The 21,881-nt window shown below is 39.8% G+C and overlaps 2 protein-coding genes across 2 annotated transcripts; both read left to right on the top strand.

The window, feature by feature from the left end:
- Positions 1 to 1,993: 1,993 nt before the first annotated feature.
- LOC114582805 (vomeronasal type-2 receptor 26-like) lies at positions 1,994 to 10,700 on the top strand. Its single transcript, XM_028704089.2, has 6 exons — positions 1,994 to 2,211; positions 2,799 to 3,090; positions 3,471 to 4,331; positions 5,748 to 5,975; positions 7,797 to 7,923; positions 9,165 to 10,700. The coding sequence occupies exons 1-6, from the start codon at positions 1,994 to 1,996 to the stop codon at positions 10,067 to 10,069; spliced, it is 2,631 nt and encodes an 876-aa protein (XP_028559922.2). The 3' UTR covers positions 10,070 to 10,700.
- Positions 10,701 to 14,321: 3,621 nt separating this feature from the next.
- On the top strand, positions 14,322 to 21,832 carry LOC114583349 (vomeronasal type-2 receptor 26-like). The gene is made up of 6 exons (XM_077918077.1): positions 14,322 to 14,539; positions 15,225 to 15,516; positions 15,952 to 16,752; positions 18,471 to 18,698; positions 20,035 to 20,161; positions 20,931 to 21,832. Exons 1-6 carry the CDS (start codon positions 14,322 to 14,324, stop codon positions 21,830 to 21,832), a joined length of 2,568 nt encoding a protein of 855 aa, XP_077774203.1.
- Positions 21,833 to 21,881: the final 49 nt, after the last annotated feature.

Raw genomic sequence — 21,881 nt, 5'->3', positions numbered from 1 at the left:
CCCCCCGCCTTCTATATTGGTACATCTGACAACATTATTTTGTTGAGACCAGAACTGAATGATAGGGATCTATTAATTAGAAGGAGGCCTTGAAAAAAGCACAAGAGTATTTCTTTGCTTCAGTGTACAGGCTGGGAATTTGTGTCCATCCAACACATTATCACATTGTCAACATGAGGAATGCGGGGGGGGGGTCATTGTATAAGACCACACTTGCTGATCAAATTTGCTGATCAAGCTGGAACAGCTTGACAAGGAATTGAGCACAAAGTTATCAATGAGAAACAGAGAAAGATCTGGGAAACCAATTAGGAAGAGGCACCTCAAGTGAGTTAGCGATAGGGAAAGAGAAGTCCAGAGTATCCATCACTGTTTGATGCAGAAGGTCAGGGGATTCCAATAAACTCCACATTTACACCTTCATGCATGGTAGTAGGATCCCTCTTGGAGAGTTTTGGGGTCGCATTATGATACATTTAATGAAACAAAATTCCTATACAGGGATCTGCTACCTTCAAATATTACTCTTTCTAATGGTATAAAATCATCCATCATACATGAGTTACCCATATTCTGCTATTTCTTTTTCTTGCTGAATTGCAATTTAGATTTTTAATATTATATCATTTTATATACTGTTATGAATTTGGACTGGGACAGGGAGAAGTAGACTGCATGTCAGATCCTTCTAATTCCTGGATCCAGCAAGTGTTAAAATATAAGCCAGGCTACCTTCCTGTGTTGAGGTGACTGCCTGGGTGATGGGCCATTAGTAGAATAAAGGAAAGGGGGCTCTATGTGAGACAGGAAATGGTTGGGACCCTGAATAGGTTGAAAGGAAAAAGCCCGGGTTTAGAGTTGAAAGTTTGCACTGATGCGACGTAGAAATAAAGCAGCAAGCAGGAGAAAGGGTCAGAGAGCAATGTTTGAATTCAAGGCTACAGTTAAGAGGGGGGGGAATAAAGACTTTAGGGGTGTTAATGCTGTGAACCACCACCCCCCATCATAGGTTCAGGACGTATATAATGTGTAAATAAACCATATATCCTAAAAATGCCAAACTCTCTGCTGTGCCTCATTCCAAAAGTAAACACAAATCCTGGCTGAGCGCCTCAAGTCCCAGGAATCTAACACCACTTAGAGATTGGGGTGGTGGGCAAGAATCAGTATGTCCGCCCTTAAATTATATTCCTATTTGTAAAGCACAAAGAAAGGGAAAGGGGGAAATAATAATGTATTTGTGGCACAACTGTTTAAATTTTGGCAAGGAAAAAAGTGACAAAAGGAGAGAAGGAACAGGAGATACAAGAATAACAAGAGGTAAAATTGAGCACTGCCAACGAATTAAAAATTTGTTCCATGTTGGAGAAGACAGAATTTCAAGAGGCCAGTGTTATGATCAAACACGTTCATTTCCTCCCTCTCTTGAGAACAAAGGGTTACATTTCCAGTATTTTTTCTTCTTCTTCAAAATCTTATGCAGCTAAGTGGAAATAAAAACATCCATAAAGAAAGACACACAAGTGACTATCTACCCTTCAATTATGAAAAGCAATATAATTAAAGTTTCCATTTATCAAACCACCTCATGGACTTGCACAGTACACTATCAAAGTTAATGAGAAAGTCTGTGAGAGATACTGTAATTGAGCCTTTCAAAGTCTGGTGCCCTTGGACTTTTCTGGATCACAACCTCATCACCTGTAGCCAGCTTTGAATGCTGTGAACTGTAGCCCAAAACATCTGAGGGATACAAGGTTAGAGGAGGCTGATAAAAATATATTACCTCCAGCAATCACAGCTAGACTTAGGAATCAGAAACCATCAGCAAGGATCCATCAGCACTATCAATATTTTATTTTTTCCAGTTTTCACAGTCTAGATTTCAGACATATGAGCAGGCTAAAAGGACAATTGGGTCAAATTAATTCCATCTCAAAAGAAGTAATATTACAAGGGGGATTTTTGATTATACGGAGCAATTGTACCAAGAATGGTGGCATTGTTCTTCTTGCTGCTGATTCTACTGCCTCATGCAATATGCAAGCCTCCCATTGTTAAATGCCATGTCCATGATCCATACACTCCACTTCATCAGTATCATCAGGAAGGAGACCTCATCATTGGTGGCATAGCCTCTCACAGCATCATCGTCTCCAGTTCAATAGCATTCACTGAAAACCCCCCACCAACATTGCTTGAAGAGATAGAGTAAGAACTGAATAATTTCTCTTCTGTATTCTGATTCCTTCTTTGGGCACTGGATTGATCATTTTTAGTGGAGGGGTGGCTAAACTTTGGCCCTGCAGTGGTTGTTGGACTCCATCAGTTCCATCGATAATAATGGACATAGTAGTATAACAACATCTAGAGAGCCACAGTTCTCCGTCCTTGACCTAGAGGCAGAACTAATGTTTGGGTCAAAGGAGATATGTTGTAAGAGAAATCTGATCAGGAGGAATTTCCACAAATTTGAAGAAAATGTTGCCACTTCCCCCACTGATTTAAACATTCAGGTATCATATGAAGACATGTAATATTGTTCTGTAAATAACTGTATCACTTTTGCGTCAGGGCTCCAAGACAATGAAATAAGGGTAGGACTTCTACACAGATGATGAAGCCAGCATTAAAAAATGTGTATCAGGGACATTTTAAAGGCAATTTCTTCCCCTTTAAAAAAAAGTTAAATAAATGCTGTAAAATATAATACTAATGAGGATGATGTAGAACCGTGTTGTGATAAATTTACAAGGTGTTACATGCTCTTCTGATGGAAAATAAAACTCTCTTTTTAGAGTGGTGACTAAGAATTACCAGCACATCCTGGCCTTGCAATTTGCAGTGAAAGAGATCAACGAAAACCCTCAGCTCTTACCCAATGTCACTTTAGGCTTCCACATCTATGACAGCTATTTCAATGCCAAATGGACCTCTCATGCCACAATGTTACTCATATCCACACTGGAAACATTTGTCCCCAACTACATCTGTGACAACAAGAAAAACTTGATAGCCATCATTGGAGGACTCGACTCCCAAACTTCCCTTCATGTGGCAACAATCTTGGATATCTATAAGGTTCCACAGGTGAGATGTGCATCTCTTTGTCACCTTACGGGAATTTAACACATCTAGATACATTCTGATAAATGAACGCACACATTTCAAATAATCACGTGGGCCACGCTAATGGCAGATCCAAGTTAAGAAATCAAGTATAGATAGCACATATATTATTGCTTCAGACATCCCTTTTGGCCTAGCCAGTTCCTGATAAATGATAACAGCTCATTGGCAGGTGAGTATCACTTGGCTTAGCAAAAAGGGCTTAGCATGGGCAACCCAAAGGGCAAGGATTAGAAGGCCCAATTGGAAAATGCCCCAACAGTGCTCTTAATACACAAATCTAATATAAAAAAGTTATTTTTGCCTCTGTCTCTTTCTCCTCCTTCCACAACTACGTTTAGCTCATATATGGCCCTGCTCCAGTGATGAATGATAAAACCCCAGGCCTTGTCTTCTACCAGATGGTGCGCAAGGAAGACCACCAGTATAAGGGGATCCTGTCTTTGCTTCTGCATTTCAGGTGGATATGGATCGGGATCCTAACATTCTATGATGAGAATGCAGAAAGATTTGTGCAAACTGTGGCTCCACTATTTTCCCAGAGTGGCATTTGCTTCGCCTTCATAGAAAGAAGTCACAAATCTACATATGTCACTGAAATTAACGATATGTTTAAATTGGGGGCAAAAATAAATGACAGAATAAATGATAGCAAAGCCAATGTAGTCTTGTTTTATGGAGAATCATATGCTCTGGCATTTTTTAGATGGTTGCCTTACCTATCAGAACTGGAACAAAGTTCAAATACCCCAAAAGGTAAAGTGTGGATCATGACAGCCCAGGTGGAGCTCACTTCTTTTGTCTATCAACGGACATGGGATACAGAGAGACTCCATGGGGTTCTCTCATTCACAACCCACTCGAATGATCCACCAGGATTTCATAAATTTGTCAAGAGCAAAACCCCTTCCAACCCAAAAGGAGATGGCTTCATTTTGGACTTCTGGCAACAGGCATTTGGCTGTGTATTTCCAAATCGAGTGGTTGGCATTGTGAAGGGGGATATTTGCACAGGACAAGAGAAGCTGGAGAATCTTCCTGGTCCTTTCTTTGAAATGAGCATGACCAGCCACAGCTACAACATCTACAATGCTGTCTATGCTGTGGCCCATGCTTTACATGCCATGTCTACATCCCGAGGCAAACACAGACCAGTAATGATCAGGGGAGGATTGAAGTTTCAGAATCAGCCACTGTGGCAGGTACTGGATTGCACACCCTTCCTCAAAGAGGTGCAAAACATGTTCTGTTTGCCTTTTATATCTGTCCATTTGGTTAACTGTCATTTTCCCTATGCAACCACAGCAGGGGTCAGCAATGTGGGTGCAGCAATGGTCTTGAAATCTTCCCCAGATGCCCTCAAAACCACTTCCTCTATTCACTGCCTTTTGGCCACGAGACGCACATAGAGCCAAATGGGAACTTCTCCACATGCTTTTTTAGCTTCACTTTCAGCCCACTGGACTTCTCTGCCTATTAACATCAGACAGAGACCTTTACTGCATTCATTTAGGCACCTGCTTAAAATATTTTTGATTGGGCAAGTCACATGGGTGTTGACGTATTTTGATCTCCTTGCATTATACTGCTAATTTTTATTATTATTATTGGTTGAAAAACTGGATTTATTGCAATTTTTATTATTTTAGATATTTTAAATTTCTTCTTTTAAATGGTTTCAACTTAAAGTAGAAATACTGAAAGAGAACAAAAGAAAATGAATTCCATCCAAGCATGATATAGCCAACTTCTAGACTTTGCCTTTATCACCATTACTTCTTTAACCTGTTTCTTCAACTATTAATAGTAACCTCTTAGTGTCAGTATATGGAAACATCACAGCTGCAGACAGCCAGATTGTTGACATCACATGATATGCCTATCTGTGGGAAAGAAGAATTTCCCAGGACGTTCACAGGCTGGATAAATCTTTGTGAAGAGTGTAATTTGAAACCTTCCAACTGCGCATGTTCAGGAAGTTTGTCAGACGTGCTAGAAGAACTGAACTGAAAGGACGTGTTTTTCTCTAGTGCTGTAATGTCAGAAATAAACATCATGTAAATAGATTTCTGACTTATTTTCTTTCCCCTGCGGAAGCAGGAGGGAGGGGTTGTGCATTTTACCCACGCTTGGGAAAATGTCGCCCATCAAAATCTCCCTGGTCTGTCTGGATATCAGCCAGAGGAGGTTACTGGTAAGCAAGCTCCGAGGACAGTGAGAGGGGCCAGCCTCTGAGGAGGGGGCTTGCAAACCGACACTTAGATGAGCATGGGATTGTTTTCCCATTTACCTCTGAAGTTGGTGTATAAAAGGAATAATATATCACGTAGCATAGCATATAGTGTCTATAGAGAGCAATGTGATGTATTTTAGACAACAAAATGAACAGAGCACCCACTTTCCACTAATAAATTATTAGTGTGTGTGCATTTGCTGCAGGAGATCTTAAAAATCTGTAATTTGAAATGAACTTCCAAATGTGAGAAATACCTGGCTATATATGAAAATAAATCTGCTTTCCGCCAAGGTGGATATTTGGAAACCTGCCATAAAAAGTGAACATCATAGTTATCTCTTGCTAAATTGAAGCCTTTTCTATACTTTCTCTTTCTATCCAGCTCCATCATTTTCTGAGGGGTATCTCATTTAACAACAGCGCTGGGGATAAGATTTCCTTGGACCAGAATGGGGAGATATTGGCTGGATTTGATATTACCAATTGGATTCTTTCCTCCAACCAGTCCTTTCAGAGAGTGAAGGTAGGAGGGGTGGATTCCCTGGCTCCTCCACAGCAAGCGTTGACCATCAATGAGGGAGCCATAAAATGGCACCATTGGTTTAACCAGGTAGGATGCGAACATCACCCATTTGTGATTTTAAACACTTTAACATAACATACAAAGATAATTTCATTATACATTCTTCAGCCTTTATAAAATTGGAGTAAAGATTAAAGACAGAACAAGCTATGTATTAATGTTATAAGCTGAATGCACAGCCTCTATACTGGTTCCTTTAACACTGGAAATGAATGTATTAATTGACAACTTAAAAAAGTGAATTCTATTGAATTCTATTCTATATATTCTACTGAATATATTGTTATGAGTTTGGAGGATCAGTCTGATTTCAAGCCTGGTTCCCATTCCGATCCTGGGATCCTGCATCAGTGAGAGGAGAACACATAAAGGGAAGCTTGCAGAACTAGTATAAATAAAGCCATATGCTTGCATGTTTAAATAAAGCCATATATGCTCAAGACTCTGTGGTCTCCACTGAGCTTACTTAAAAGGAAATCTAAGTCCTGATTCTCTCACTGCTCAGAGCCTGATGTAGCATATAACAATATAAATGCAAATTGCACCCAATGGGCCAACCTAGATAGTATCTCAAATACTTGGGCTGCCACACATCTGTGCCTATATTTATAACAATGCTGAGAGAAGGAAGAAACATGATGTGACATCAGCTTTTACATAACCCCCGTAACAAAAACCTAATCCCTATAACTTCTGGTTGTTATATTCCTAGACAGAACAAAAGAACAATGTAAAGTCATTGGTGTTTAATATAGTCTGTTCAATATCATCAACAAGGAAGTCCTTACCCGCTTCTGTACCTCAGTACCCCTTGGCTGTCACTATGAATCATTCCCTGGGGCATCTGAATGCTCCTCCTTCGATACTGATATTAAGCCCACAAATGAATAGCTGAGTGGAGAATTAGATGCCACCATCTACTGGATAGAGAGCAATGGCTCTGTATTGTGGCTTTGCTAAAAGACCCAAGGCAAGAATGTGGGGTGCTGTAATACACATTGCACAAAAACACTTTTGATCAGACCACATGGGTTGAATTTTAAACAAAATATTTTGTTTAATTAAAAAGATATTTTAAAAAATAGATGGTTGCTTCTAGCTCCCATATTCTTTAATGGGCAAGGAAAACATTAATCATGTAGCTGAACTGTTACTTTTTCAGAATTCACAAATAAAAACAATAAAAAATTAAAACATTAGTCATCTTTGAACCACTCTGACCTTTGGCAAGCCAATGACAGCATGTCATTTTTGAGAAGCGAATAAATTGCATCAGTGGTTTTCACCAAAATTAGAAAGCAAACCTATGGCTTGCAGGTATAAATATTACAGTAAAATAAACATTTCAGTAAAAAAAGGGGGGTCCATATGTCAATTTTCAACACTTTCTAAACGGTGGCTCCTTTTAAAAAATTCGTATGAATTTTTGACACATTTGTAGACCTCACAAAGCAGACTATGCATCCCACAATTCAAGATTTTAGAATAGCAGGTGTATAACTCTATCTGATGTCAACTTTGCATTAAGTGACACCACCACAATGTCACTGTGGCAGAAAGAGGTGTGCATACCTAGTCAGAGTCCTGACTAAAGAGGATGTTAAAAACATTACTATCCACAACAGTAACTGCAAAAAACAACGATTTATTGGAGTTTGCACATTGTGTCAATGGGAAATGTCAGAAAATGAGTCCAATTTGGAATTGAAACAACCTATTAAGTGAATTGCGGAAATGAATGTTGTTGATCTTTTGCAAATCCCTTTTAAGGAAGAGCTTAACTTCCCCTTTTAGCTTTTCTTTGAGTCCACTTATTTTATACATCTCTCTCTTTCATTTGTGTAATAGACACAGCCTAAGTCTGTATGTACTGAGAGTTGCCGCCCTGGTTTTTGCAGGAAAGTGAAGGAGGGGGAAGCATTTTGCTGCTACGATTGCATCCCATGTCCAGAAGGGAAGATTTCAGACAAGGAGGGTAAGAAATTTACTGTCTATATTTATAACTTGTTGCCTCTGATCCAAGAACATGCATATAAAATTATGCAATCACCAAGATTCCTTTTTACACCTTATGAAATATTTAGAAATCTAGCAGAAGAGGGACCTAATGAAGGTATGTGTGTGTGTGATAAATTGTGATGTTGAATGCTATTATTAAGGAAGAATCATATAGCAAGCTCCACCGGGGTGAACAGGATTAGTAGAAAGTGGATTTTCAGATGAGCCAGAATGAGCATTCTGTAACAGCTGGAAATATCATATAGGGTTGAGACCAGGGTGGGGGGTGTCCTTAGAATACAATGCATGAAGGCTATTCAGCTTGGTCACATGATTTGGAAACCCAACCTAAATTAAGCTAATGAAAAGGGTGGTGTAACCCCAACACTATTTTAAAAGTTTGTTTTCTATCTGACAAGCTTTAGGTAGCTCAATCAATGGCAGCCCTGATCCTGAATGCATTTTGCATCTAGTACACTTTATGCTGTCTTAATTTATGGCGGGATTCCATTTCACCATCATCTTGGCATAGTATTTGTCCTTATTTGTGAAATCATCTTCTACAGCAGTCCCTGAAATCTGTTTTGACACTTTGACTAGAGATGGCAGAATCCCTTTTACTTTCACATATTTTTGCCCATTTTTCTGTTGATTTATTATATACTTAATCCTGCATTTTCTCTTGAAATGTGCTTAGACATTTATTTTTCCCTTACAAACACTATTTCAATGTCCACTTACTTTCTGGTAACATATTTAAACATTTATTTTGATGCCCTGAAACTTCAGAGAATTGTGCCGTAATGTATGGAGAAGTGTGAAATACTTAAATCCAGAAAACAGTTGAAAGATGTTGAAAGGTCACAGAATGTTGAAATTTGCAAAAACTGAATTACACAATCACTCCTTAATGAAGGAGTAAGTAAGTGGGAGCAACAAAAAGAGTGAGAGCAAAATTTAAGTTGGCTTCTGTATATAGATCAGGAAGTGTATGTGTGTCCCCCCCCCCCCTTGAATTTTAACATCATCAGTATTCAACATGGGTACATCATTTTCAATATTAATTGTTTTGAACTCCTTATACGCTTTTGTATTCACAAGATCAAACTTTAATTTTTAAAAACCGGTTCAAAATATTGAAAAAAACAAACAATAGAGGAAGCGGAGTGGCATGTTGGTCATTTTTTTGGATTGAAGAACCATGTTTTTCTTTCTCAGACATGAATGACTGCTATGAATGTGAAGATGAAAAGTATCCAAACAAAAATAAGACTATATGTATTCCCAAATGTGCAACCTTCTTGTCCTTTGAAGAACCTCTGGGCCTCAGCTTAGCCTCTTCTGCTCTTTCCTTTGCTTTCATTACAGCACTGGTACTAGAAATATTTGTGAAGCACAGGGACACTCCCGTTGTGAAAGCCAACAACCGGGACCTCACCTACGCTCTGCTCATCTCCCTCTTGCTTTGCTTCCTTTCTGCATTACTGTTCATCGGATATCCTGACAAGGTGACGTGTCTCCTCCGACAAACTGCTTTTGGCATCATCTTCTCAGTGGCTGTTTCTTGTGTGCTGGCAAAAACCATCACTGTGGTTCTGGCTTTCATGGCCACAAAACCAGGATCCAGAATGAGGAAGTGGGTGGGGAAGGGACTGGCAAACTCTATTGTCCTCTCCTGCTCCCTTATCCAAGCAGTCATCTGCACTGTATGGCTGGTGATCTCTCCTCCATTCCCTAATGCTGACATGAAGTCAGTGGCTGAAGAAATTGTACTAGAGTGCAATGAGGGGACGGTGACCTTCTTTTACTGTGTCTTGGGCTACATGGGCTTCCTAGCTTTGGTCAGTTTCACTGTGGCTTTCCTCGCCCGGAAATTACCTGACAGTTTCAACGAAGCCAAGTTCATCACTTTCAGTATGTTGGTCTTTTGCAGTGTTTGGTTATCCTTTGTTCCTTCCTACATGAGCACAAAGGGGAAATACATGGTGGCTGTGGAGATCTTCTCTATCTTAGCCTCCAGTGCTGGCTTGTTGGGTTGCATCTTTTCCCCAAAATGTTACATTATTTTGCTGAAGCCTGAGCTGAACAATAGGGAACACCTAATAAGAAGAAAATTTTCTTAAACTGAACATAATACATAGACTAGTTTATATCTGAAGAGAAATTCCAATTCACATATCGAACCAATTCTTTTTCAAAATCAAATCTTTGTTTAGAAAATGCCTTTAGAGCTCTTCAGTTTCCAAGAATATCTGTGCAAAAAATGCAAATATGGATAAAATGAAGAGGATTTGGAATCCGAATCTTAGAATTGTATCACCAAGCATGCTTACTGTCAGGTACACAATTCTGGAGACCCATAACTGAAAACAACTGTCCAAACGGGGCTGCTTTGGAATATTCCTTTCTAGCACCTCTAGAAAGATGGGAAGGACTTGAGTCTAAATACATTAATACTCAATATGCTATTGAAACAATAACTTTAATTCTAACAAAATGGCACCACATGTCCCAAAAATATAAATTTTACCCTTTCTTCCTCAACAAAATGACTTTGTGGGGAAACCCATCTTTAATAATCGGGAAAGAAATGGTTGTATGGAGGAGGTGGATCAATTTGGGTATATTAATGTTAGACCAGCTAATAAATGAAGAGGGGGAATTTTATGCATATTCCATTTTAAGAGACAAATACAGATTGCCTACAAATGCTCAATGCAAATATCTCCAGATATATTGAAGCATTTGATTGATTCTTATGCAACAAAAAAGGTGGCCCTTGACATATATAAATCTTAGTTAGTAGCAAACTAATTTGATATACAGGCATTGAGGGAGGGTTGGAATAAGAAATTAGAGACCTCATTTTTGACCACACAGTTGGACACTGTTTTTAATGCTATAATAAGGGTGTCTGTGGACCTTAAACTGAGGCTCATACAACAAGAAATAATATTTAGAATATACTGGATCCCATGTTGTTTGCTTTTAAAAGGGCTATTTAAGGTATCTAACTGTTGGAGATGCAATAGGGATAATCCTATATTGAAAGGTTTTTGGCAGAAGGAAACTGAAACTATCCACAGAACTGTGTGGAACAACTTTACATTTACAGAGCAAGATATCCTCTTGAATTATACACAAAGTGCATGGAATAATATGAGTGGACTCTCCATGCCCTTACCACAGAAAAAAGACTGATACTGATAAATTGGGAAAAATAAACATGTTGCTGCGTTCTATGATTGGATTGAAGAATTATATAACCTAAAACATGAAGAAAATTTCTCTTTCTCTTTTTTTCTCTTTTATTTACGTCTCACCGTGTTTAGTCCACATATAATTATGTACTTTTTGAACTTTAAATAAAGATGTTTAAAGGGCGGCGGGGGGGGGGGGGGAATAACCAAGAAGAAAATGCTGAAGAAATCAAAAGTATGTGACATTGGCTATAATATTTAGTTCAGAGATTTGTATGCATCTCAAAAGAAGCACCCAGAATCCTCTTCAGGCTAACACTGCACAGGATTAAACTCTCCTCTGTTGTCAGTCAAAGTGGCAAGGAGATGGTGTGTCTCCTTCATCTGCCTGCTTCCAACTTTAATCAGAATTTTTAAAACACCAATAAAATATTAGCCCTGCCCCCAACTTGCTCTGTGGATGGATACAGTGCAGGGCCAGTGTTCCCTTCACCAGCCCAATCAAGGGCCACAGATTTCACACCCAGATCAGGTTAGCTGTGCAGATGCCTATTACCTGCAAATCTCCACTACTTGCCCTCTTTCAACATGCTGAGTCCCATCTTCAGCAATTCCAGATCTACTGTACCTGCTCACTGTGAACTCTGTGTTTGTGGTTCTTAGGTCTCGGCACTGTACTTTTCTGCCCTGATAGTCTTCCCCACAAATATTCCATACTAGAGATGTAACAATTTTACCATGTCTAATCCCATATTACTTTTCTGCATGTGGCTGTTAATGTATATCCTGCCCCATTCTAGTGGAGATTTTTTAGGATAAGTTTGTGGAAATCTTTTTAAAAATGCACATAACAACAGTCACAAAAAATAACACACTGAGTACTATAAGGTTTATGAAGGACCTACTCTATCTTTTCCCCCCACATGCTTTCTTCAAAACTCTAAATCTGACAGATAATCTGGGTAAAAATGTTTTGCCATCCGTCTCAAACTAAGAAAGACTCAAGACACCAGTTTAAGTTGGGGAAAGGGGCACTGGGCAGGAAGAAGGGCCCACTTCTAGTGATTCCATGGGGTTTCCCTCGAGTGGTTGAAACCATAGAAACTTCTGTAACTAGGGGTTATGTTTCACCACTTTCTTTTCCCCTTTGAATGAACTCTTCTCCTTTGAAATTATGGAGTATGAATGAATTAGAATATTAGAATTAAAATATACCCATGAAAGCATTACATTGCAATATTGTAACATAGTTGCTGAAGCCTCATTACCCACCACCCTACTGTAATAAAAGTTTGCTTTTCAAATTCTCTGTGTTGTGAATTTCTGAGTTTAGAAGTGTTTAGGCACATTTGAAGGGCACCATGTGTTTGACTTACAAAACAGAGCCACCTCTTATATGTGTATGTTTAGAGGTTCATAGGTAGATTACATGTACATGCATCTCCCAACACTTCCTGGGCATCAGGATAAAAGCATAGCCAGAATTCTTCTCTTTATTAACTGAGTATTCCATATTGGTACATCTGCTCTACAATATTTGTTTGAGACCTGAACTAAATGATAGGGATTGATTATTTAAAAGGAAGTCTTGTAGAATGCATGAGTTTCACTTTCCTATATTGTATTGACTAGAAATTTGCGTCCATCCATGACATTGTCACAGTGTCTAAATGAGGAATCTGGGGAGGGGTCATTTTATGATACCAAACTCATTGATCAAATTTGCTGATGAAGCTGGAGCAGCAAGACAAGGAACTGAACATGAGGTTATCAATGAGAAAGAAAGAAAGACCTGGAGAGCCAATTAGAAAGAGATACTCAAAGTGAGTTGGAGATAGTGAAAGAGTAGTCCAGCGCATCTATCCCTGTTGATGCAGAAGGTCAGAAGACTCCAAGGAACTCCACATTGAAACCTTCATGCATGGCAGTAGGATCCCTGTTGGAGAGCTTTGGGGTCACATTATGATACATCCAATGAAATAAAATTACAATACAGGGATCTGCTACCTTCAAATATTACTCTTTCTACTGATATAAAATCATTTATTGTAATTGAACAGCTCATATTCCGCCATTTTTGTTCTTGCTGTTGTGTATTTTATATACGGTTATGAATTTGGGCTGGAACGGGGGGAAGTAGGCTGCATGTCAGATCCTTCTAATCCCTGGATCCAGAAAGTGTTAAAATATAAGCCAGGCTAGCTTCCTGTGTTGAGGTGATTGCTTGGGTGATGGGCCATTGGGAGAACAAAGGAAAGGGGGCTCTATGTGGGAGAAGAAATGGTTTGAGCCCCTCCATCATTTGGGTGGAAGGACAAAGCCTGGGTTTAGAGTTGAGAGTTTGCAATGATGTGACTTTTCTTTTCTTTTCTTTTCTTTTCTTTTCTTTTCTTTTCTTTTCTTTTATTATAAAACAGAAAAGTTGAAAGTCTGTTTGAATCCAAAGGCTACAGCTATGAGAAAAACGAGACCCTTTGGGATATTCATGCTGTGATCACCTCCATCGTAGGCTTAGGTCGTATAATATTGTAGCGTTTATAACATTTATTAATATTAGAACTTTCCAGGTCAGAACTTTCAAGAGGCCAGTGCTATCATCAAACATATTCATTTCCTCCCTCTCTTGAGACCAAAGGTTTGTATTTTCAGTATTTTTTTTGCATCTTGTTTATTACTGTAAGGCAAAACCATATGCAGCTAAGAGGAAATGAAAACTTCTGTTCAGAAAAACACACAAGCGTCTGTCTTCCCTTTAATTATCCAAAGAACTATAATTAATGTTCCCTTGTGTCAAAGCACATCATAAAATTGCAAAGTACACTATCCAAGCTAATGAGAAAGTCTCTGAAAGGTATTATAACAGAGCCTTCCAAAGTCTGGTGCCATTGGACTGCTCTGGATCACAACCCCATCACCTGCAGCCAGCTTTGAATGTTTTGAATTGTGTAAGGAAGCCTTACAAAAATATATTACCTCCAGCAATCACTGTTAGACTTAGGAATCAGAAACCAGCAAGGATCCATCAGTGTCATCACTATTTTTTTCACCAGTTTTCACAGTATGGATTTCAGACATATGAGCAGACTAATAGGCCAATCAGGTCAGTCTACTTCAATCTCCAATGCTGTAAAATAACAAGGGGGATCTTAATTTGCAGGGAAAGATTGTGCCAAAGATGGTGGCATTATTGGTCTTGTTGCTGACTCTACTTCCTCGTGCAATATGCAAACCTCCCATTGTTAAATGCCATGTCCATGATCCATACACTCCACTTCATCAGTATCATCAGGAAGGAGACCTCATCATTGGTGGCATAGCCTCTCACAGCATCATCCTCTCCAGTTCAATAGCCTTCACTGAAAAACCCCCACCAACATTGCTTGAAGAGCTATAGTAAGACCTTGATAATTTTACTTCTACGTTTTGTTTCCTTCTTTGGACACTGCGGAGATTAATTTTAGAGGAGGGGTGGATAAACTGTGGCCATGCAGTGGTTGTTTGACTCCATGAGATCCAGCCAAGAATATCCATCAATTATAATGGATATTGGTGGACAACAACATCTGGAGGCCACAGTTCTCCACCCTTCTCCTAGAGGCAGAACTACTGTTTGGATCAAAGGAGATATGATGTGGGAGAAATGTGGTCAGGAGGATCTCCACTAGTTTAAAGAAATTTTTGCCAGTTCCCCCACTGAATTAAACATTCAGGTATAATATGAAGACATGTCATATTGTTCTGTAAATAACTGCATCACTTTTGCTTCAGGGCCCCAAGAGAATGAGAAAAGGACACAGATTATGAAACCAGCATTAAAGATGTGTATTAGGGACATTTTAAAGTCTGCACTCCGCTCCCATAGAATTTTCCCCTACATCCCTTTTCTACCATTTTAGGCAAAGTGGAGGATCACTTGTAGTGATACCTGTTCAAGAGTTTCCTCCTCTGCAAAAAAAAAAAAAACCCTTCAATAATTACAGTAATAAATAATACTAATGAGGATGATGTAGAACTGAGCTGTGGTAAATTTACAAAGTGTTACATGCCCTTCTGATAAAAAATGAAAATCTCTTTTTAGTGTGGTACCTAAGAATTACCAGCATATACTAGCCTTGCAATTTGCAGTGGAAGAGATCAACGGAAACCCTCAGCTCTTACCCAATGTCACTTTCGGCTTCCGTATCTATGACACCTATTTCAATGTGAAATGGACCTTTTATGCCACAATGTTACTCTTATCCACACTGGAAACATTTGTCCCCAACTACATCTGTGACATCAAGAAAAACTTAATAGCCATCATTGGGGGACTGGACTCCCAAACCTCCCTTCATGTGGCAACAATCTTGGATATCTATAAGATTCCACAGGTGAGATATATATCTCTCTGACATGTCATGGAAACTAGGCACATCCAGATAGATTTGGATAATAAAATGTGCACATTTCAAATAATCAGGTGGGCCATGATAATGGCAGATCCAAGGTAAGAAATAAACTCTAGATAGCACATAAATTATTGTTTCAGGTCTCCCTCTGGGCCTAGCCAATGCCTGATCTATGATAACAGCTGATTGGCAGGTGACTGTTGCTTGGCTAAACAAAAATAGCATGGGCAGCCCAACTGGTGAGGATTGGAAGGCCCAAATGGAAATTGCCCCAGTGATGTTTATAATACACACTTCTAATATATATATAAAACTGCTGCTTCTGTCTCTTTCGCCTCCTACCACAACTATGTTTAGCTCATATATGGCCCTGCTCCAGTGGTGAATGATAAAACTCCAGGCCTTTTCTTCTACCAGATGATGCCCAAGGAAGCCCACCAGTATAAGGGGATCCTGTCTTTGCTTCTGCATTTCAAGTGGATATGGATTGGAATCCTTACTTTCTATGATGAGAATGCAGAAAGATTTGTGCAAACTGTAGTTCCACTTTATTCCCAGAATGGCATCTGTTTTGCCTTCATAGAAAGAAGTCACAAACCTACTTATGTCACTGAAATTAGCAGTTTGTTTAAACTGGGGGCAAAAATACATGACAAAATAAATGATAGCAAAGCCAATGTGGTGTTGTTTTATGGAGAATCAAATTCTGGGGCATATTTCAGGTGGTTTCCTTACCTATCAGAACTGGAACAAAGTTCAAATACCCCAAAAGGTAAAGTGTGGATTATGACAGCCCAGGTGGAGCTCACTTCTTTTGTCTATCAACGGACTTGGGATACAGAAATACTCCATGGGGTTCTCTCATTCACAACTCACTCAAATGATCCACCAGGATTTCGTCAATTTGTCCAGAGCAAAAACCCTTCCAGCCCAAAAGGAGATGGCTTTATTCTGGACTTCTGGCAACAGGCATTTGGCTGTGTATTTCCAAATCAAGTGGTTGGCAGTGTGAAGGGGGATATTTGCACTGGGCAAGAGAAGCTGGAGAATCTTCCTGGCCCTTTCTTTGAAATGAGCATGACTAGCCACAGCTACAACATCTACAATGCTGTCTATGCTGTGGCCCATGCTTTACATGCCATGTCTACATCCCGAGGCAAACACAGACCAGTAATGATCAGTGGAGGAATGAAGTTTCAGATTCAGCCGCTGTGGCAGGTAATGGGCTGCACACCCTTCCTGAAACAGTTTCAAAACATGTTCTCTTTGCCTTTTTCTATCAATCTATTCCTTTGCTGTCACTTTTCCTATGCAACCACAGCAGGGGTCACCAATGCTCTTGAAATCTTCCCCAGGTGCCCCCAAAGCCACTTCCCCAATTAACTGCCCTTTGGCCATGTGATAGTTGCCATATCTCTCTTGAAATGCCAGAACCTCCCGGGGATCGACCAGTCGTTCCCAATCGACCTGTTGAACATCCCTGGCATATAGTGTCTATAGGGAGCAAGATGATATATTACAGAGAACAAAATGAACAGAGCACCCACTTTCCTGTCAATTAAGTATTTATGCTTTACATGCCGTGTCTACGTCCCAAGTCAAACACAGACTAGTAATGATCAGCGGAGGAATGAAGTTTGACAAACAACCTCTGTGGCAGGTACTGGGTTGATTGCCCTTCCTGAAATAGGTTCAAAACATGTTCTGTTTGCCTTTTCTATCTCTCCATTAGGTTAACTATCACTTTTTTCTAAGCAACCACAGATTTTTGCACTTGAAATCTTCCCCAGGTGCCCCCAAAGCCACTGCCTCAATTCACTGTCCTTTGGCCATGAGATAGTTGCTTTATCTCTCTTGAAATGCACATAGTGACAAATGGGAACATCTCCACATGCTTTTCTAGGTTCATATACAGCCTACTAGACTTCCCTGTCTATTGTCATTAGACAAACACCTTCATTGTATTCATTTAGGCACCTGTATTTGTTTAGGCAAATCTGACAGTCACATGTATGTTGACATTATTTAATCTTTCATTTTACTGCTAATTTTTATTATTTTAAAAGTTTTAAATTTCTTCTTTTAAACTGTTTGAACTTAAAGTAGAAATACAGAAAGAGAAAAAAAGGAATGAATTCTATCCAAGCATGATATAGCCAACTTCAAGATTTTGCTTCTTCAACCTGTTGTTTCAACTATTCATGCCAACCTCTTAGATCAGCATGGGGCTGATTCCTCATTTACCTCTGAAGTTGGAGTATCAAAGGAATGATATATCACATAGCATAGATATAGAGTCAAAAAAGAGCTTTCTAACTTTCTAAAGCTTTTTATGGTTGTGTGAGCATTTGCTGCAGATCTTAATTTAATTTAAAATGAACTTCCAAATATGAGAAATGCTTGGCTTAAATCTTCAAGGTAAAAGTACCCCTGACCGTTAGGTCCAGTCACAGGCGACTCTGGGGTTGCACGCTCATCTCGCTTTACTGGCCGAGGGAGCCGGTGTCTTTCCATAGACAACTTCCAGGTCATGTGACCAGCATGACTAAGCTGCTTCTGGCAAACCAGAGCAGTGCACGGAAATGCCGTTTACCTTCCCACCAGAGTGGTACCTATTTATCTGCTTGCATTTTGACGTGCTTTCCAACTTCTAGGTGAGCAGGAGCTGGGACCGAAAAATGGGAGCTCACCCCGTCACGGGGATTCGAATAGCTGACCTTCTGATCGGCAAGTCCAATAGGCTCAGTGATTTAGACCACAGCGCCACCCACGTCCTGGCTTAAATCTTATATACTGTATATAAAAAAAGAAAGATGGAAAGAAAACCACTTTCCTCCAAGGTGAATATTTGGAAACCTGACATAAAAGTAAACATCATGATTGTGTCCTGCTAAATTGAAGCCTTTTCTCTACTTTCTCTTTCTTTTTCTATCTAGCTCCATCATTTTCTGAGGGGTATCTCATTTAACAACAGCGCTGGGGATAAAATTTCCTTTGACCAGAATGGGGAGATAGTAGCTGGAATTGATATTACCAATTGGATTCTTTCCTCCAACCAGTCCTTTCAGAGGGTGAAGGTAGGAGGGGTGGATTCCCTGGCTCCTCCACATCAAGTATTGACCATCAATGAGGGAGCCATCAAATGGCACCATTGGTTTAACCAGGTAGGATGCAACCATCAGCCAGACATTTTCACTGTATATTGTTCAGCTTTTATAAAATTGGATTATAGATGGCACAAGCTTTGAATTAATGTTATTAGCTAAATGCACAGCCTCTATACTGGTTTCTGTTATACTGAAATGAATATATTGAATGAGAACCTGAAGAAGTGAATTCTAAAAAGATTTTTATGATATTGAATATATTGTTATGGGTTTGGAGGATCAGTCTGGATGAAACCCTGGTTTACATTACAGTTCTGGGCTCCTGCATCAGTGAGGGGAGAACAGATAAAGGGAAGACTGGTGGCTGAGAGTGGCCACCGGGACCACAAAACACCGGTCCTGAGAGATCTCCATTGACTCCCAGTATGTTTCCAAGCACAATTCCAAGTGTTGGTGCTGACCTTTAAAGCCCTAAATGGCCTCTGTCCTGTATACCTGAAGGAGCCTCTCCACCCCCATCGTTCAGCCTGGACACTGAGATCCAGCGCCGAGGGCCTTCTGGCGGTTCCCTCATTACGAGAAGTGAGGTTACAGGGAACCAGACAGAGGGCCTTCTCGGCAGTGGCGCCCGCCCTGTGGAACTCCCTCCCTTCAGATGTGAAGGAAATAAGCAGCTATTTTATCTTTTAAAGACATCTGAAGGCAGCCTTGTTTAGGGAAGTTTTTAATATTTAATGCTGTATTGTTTTTAACACTCGATTGGAAGCCGCCCAGAGTGGCTGAGGAAACTCAGCCAGATGGGCGGGGTAGAAATAATAAGTTTGCTATACTACTTAATGGCATTGACTGGCTAGTTAAGACCAATGGATTGCAGGTATAAATATTTCATTTTCAAATGGGACCTTATGTTAATTTTCAGCACTTTCTAAACTGTGGCTCCTTTTACAAAATGGGTATAAGGTTTTGACACATTTGCACACCTCAAAAGGCAGATTATGAATGCCATGTTTCAAGGTTTTGCAATAGCAGGTGTATAACTCTGGAGCTTAATTTGCATTGACACAACCACAACCCCTTAATGTCACAGTGGCAGAAAGAACCTTGACTATAGACGATAATATTAAAAACTTTACTGTCTACAATAGCAACTGCAAAAAACAACAATTTATTGGAGTTTGCACATCGAGTCACTCATAAATGTCAGGAAATGAGTCAAAATGGAATTGAAACAGGCTAGTAAGTGAATTTCTGAAAATAATGTTCTCTTGCAAATCCCTTTTAAGGAAGAGCTTAACTTCCCTTTTTAGCTTTTCTTTGAGTCCACTTATTTTATACATCTCTCTCTCTCTCTCTCTCTCTCTCTCTCTCTCTCTCTCTCTCATTTGTATTCTAGACACAGCCTGACTCTGTATGTACTGAGAGCTGCCGCCCTGGTTTTTGCAGGAAGATGAAGGAGGGAGAAGCATTTTGCTGCTACGATTGCATCCCATGTCCAGAAGGGAAGATTTCGGACCAGGAAGGTAAGTAGTTTACTGTATATATTTATAACTTGTTGCCTCTAATCAAGAACATGCGTATGAAATGATGCATTCACCAATATTACAGTTGACAGTTCATGAAATATTGAGAAATCTTGCTGAAGAGGGACTAATGAAAGTGTGTGTGATAATTTGTGATTGTGGATGTTGAATGCTGTTAATAAGGAAGAATGCTATAGAAAGATCCACCAGGATTAGTATAATGAGCCAGGAGGGTTCTGTAAAAAGCTGGAAGTTTGCCATCATATCTCCCTCATCCAGGCTTACAAATGATATATTTTCCCTTAAAATAATATATGAATGTGCATTTACTTCCGGGTAAAATATTTAAACATGTATTTTGATGCCCTTAAACTTCGGAGAATCGTGCCGTAATGTTTGGAGAAGTGTGAAATATTGAAATCCAGGAAATAGTTGAAAGGTCTTGATGTAAAAATTTGCAAAGTCTCAAGTACACAATCACTCCTTAATTAAAGAATAAATAATTGTGAGCAACTAGAACAATGACGGGAAAAACTGAGTTGGGTTCTGAATGTAGATCAGGAAGGGTCTCTGTGGCCCTCCCTCTTGCATTTTGCCTCAGTCGGTATTCTAGAATGGATAGGTGAGAAGGGCATGGTTCCAACATTTTAGTCTTTATTTTTTAAAACTCCTTGTACACTTTTTAAATCATTTTAATTATGTATTTACAAGCAGTGGTATGTTGGTCATATTATTGGTATTAAGAACCATGTTTTGGTTTTTTTCTCAGACATGAATGACTGTTATGAGTGTGAAGTTGAAAAATATCCAAACAAACATCGGAATTTATGTATTCCCAAGCGTGCAACTTTCTTGTCCTTTGAAGAACCTCTGGGCCTCAGCTTAGCCTGTTCTGCTCTTTCCTTTGCTTTCATTACAGCACTGGTATTGAAAATATTTGTAAAACACAGGGACACTCCCGTTGTGAAAGCCAACAACCGGGACCTCACCTACGCTCTGCTCATCTCCCTCTTGCTTTGCTTCTTTTCTGCATTACTGTTCATCGGATATCCTGACAAGGTGACATGTCTCCTCCGGCAAACTGCTTTTGGCATCATCTTCTCAGTGGCTGTTTCTTGTGTACTGGCAAAAACCATCACTGTGGTTCTGGCTTTCATGGCCACAAAACCAGGATCCCGGATGAGGAAGTGGGTGGGGAAGGGACTGGCAAACTCTATTGTCCTCTCCTGCTCCCTTATCCAAGCAGTCATCTGCACTCTGTGGCTGGTGATCTCTCCTCCATTCCCTAATATTGATATGAAGTCAGTGGCTGAAGAAATTGTACTGGAGTGCAATGAGGGGACTGTGACCTTCTTTTACTGTGTCTTGGGCTACATGGGCTTCCTAGCTCTGGTCAGTTTCACTGTGGCTTTCCTTGCCAGGAAGTTACCTGACAGTTTCAATGAAGCCAAGTTCATCACTTTCAGCATGTTGGTCTTTTGCAGTGTTTGGTTATCCTTTGTTCCTTCCTACATGAGCACAAAGGGGAAATACATGGTGGCTGTGGAGATCTTCTCTATCTTAGTCTCCAGTGGTGGGTTGTTGGGTTGCATCTTTTCCCCAAAATGTTACATTATTTTGCTGAGGCCTGAGCTGAACAGTAGGGAGCACCTAATAAGAAGAAATTGCTGAAGAAATCAAATGTCTGTGTCTTGGCTATAATTGCTAGTAAAACCATTTC

This window comes from Podarcis muralis, chromosome 13 (genome assembly GCF_964188315.1).
Source record: "Podarcis muralis chromosome 13, rPodMur119.hap1.1, whole genome shotgun sequence".
Classification (NCBI taxonomy): domain Eukaryota; kingdom Metazoa; phylum Chordata; class Lepidosauria; order Squamata; family Lacertidae; genus Podarcis; species Podarcis muralis.
This window is presented reverse-complemented; position numbering and strand designations above follow the sequence as displayed.

Coding starts and splice junctions, on each gene's coding strand:
- LOC114583349 (XM_077918077.1), top strand. CDS start 14,322: ATGGTGGCATTATTGGTCTTGTTGCTGACTCTACTTCCTCGTGCAATA. Junction 14,540..15,224: donor ACATTGCTTGAAGAGCTATA/GTAAGACCTTGA, acceptor ATCTCTTTTTAG/TGTGGTACCTAAGAATTACC. Junction 15,517..15,951: donor ATATCTATAAGATTCCACAG/GTGAGATATATA, acceptor TTCTTCTACCAG/ATGATGCCCAAGGAAGCCCA.
- LOC114582805 (XM_028704089.2), top strand. CDS start 1,994: ATGGTGGCATTGTTCTTCTTGCTGCTGATTCTACTGCCTCATGCAATA. Junction 3,091..3,470: donor ATATCTATAAGGTTCCACAG/GTGAGATGTGCA, acceptor AACTACGTTTAG/CTCATATATGGCCCTGCTCC. Junction 4,332..5,747: donor AGAATCAGCCACTGTGGCAG/GTACTGGATTGC, acceptor CTTTCTATCCAG/CTCCATCATTTTCTGAGGGG.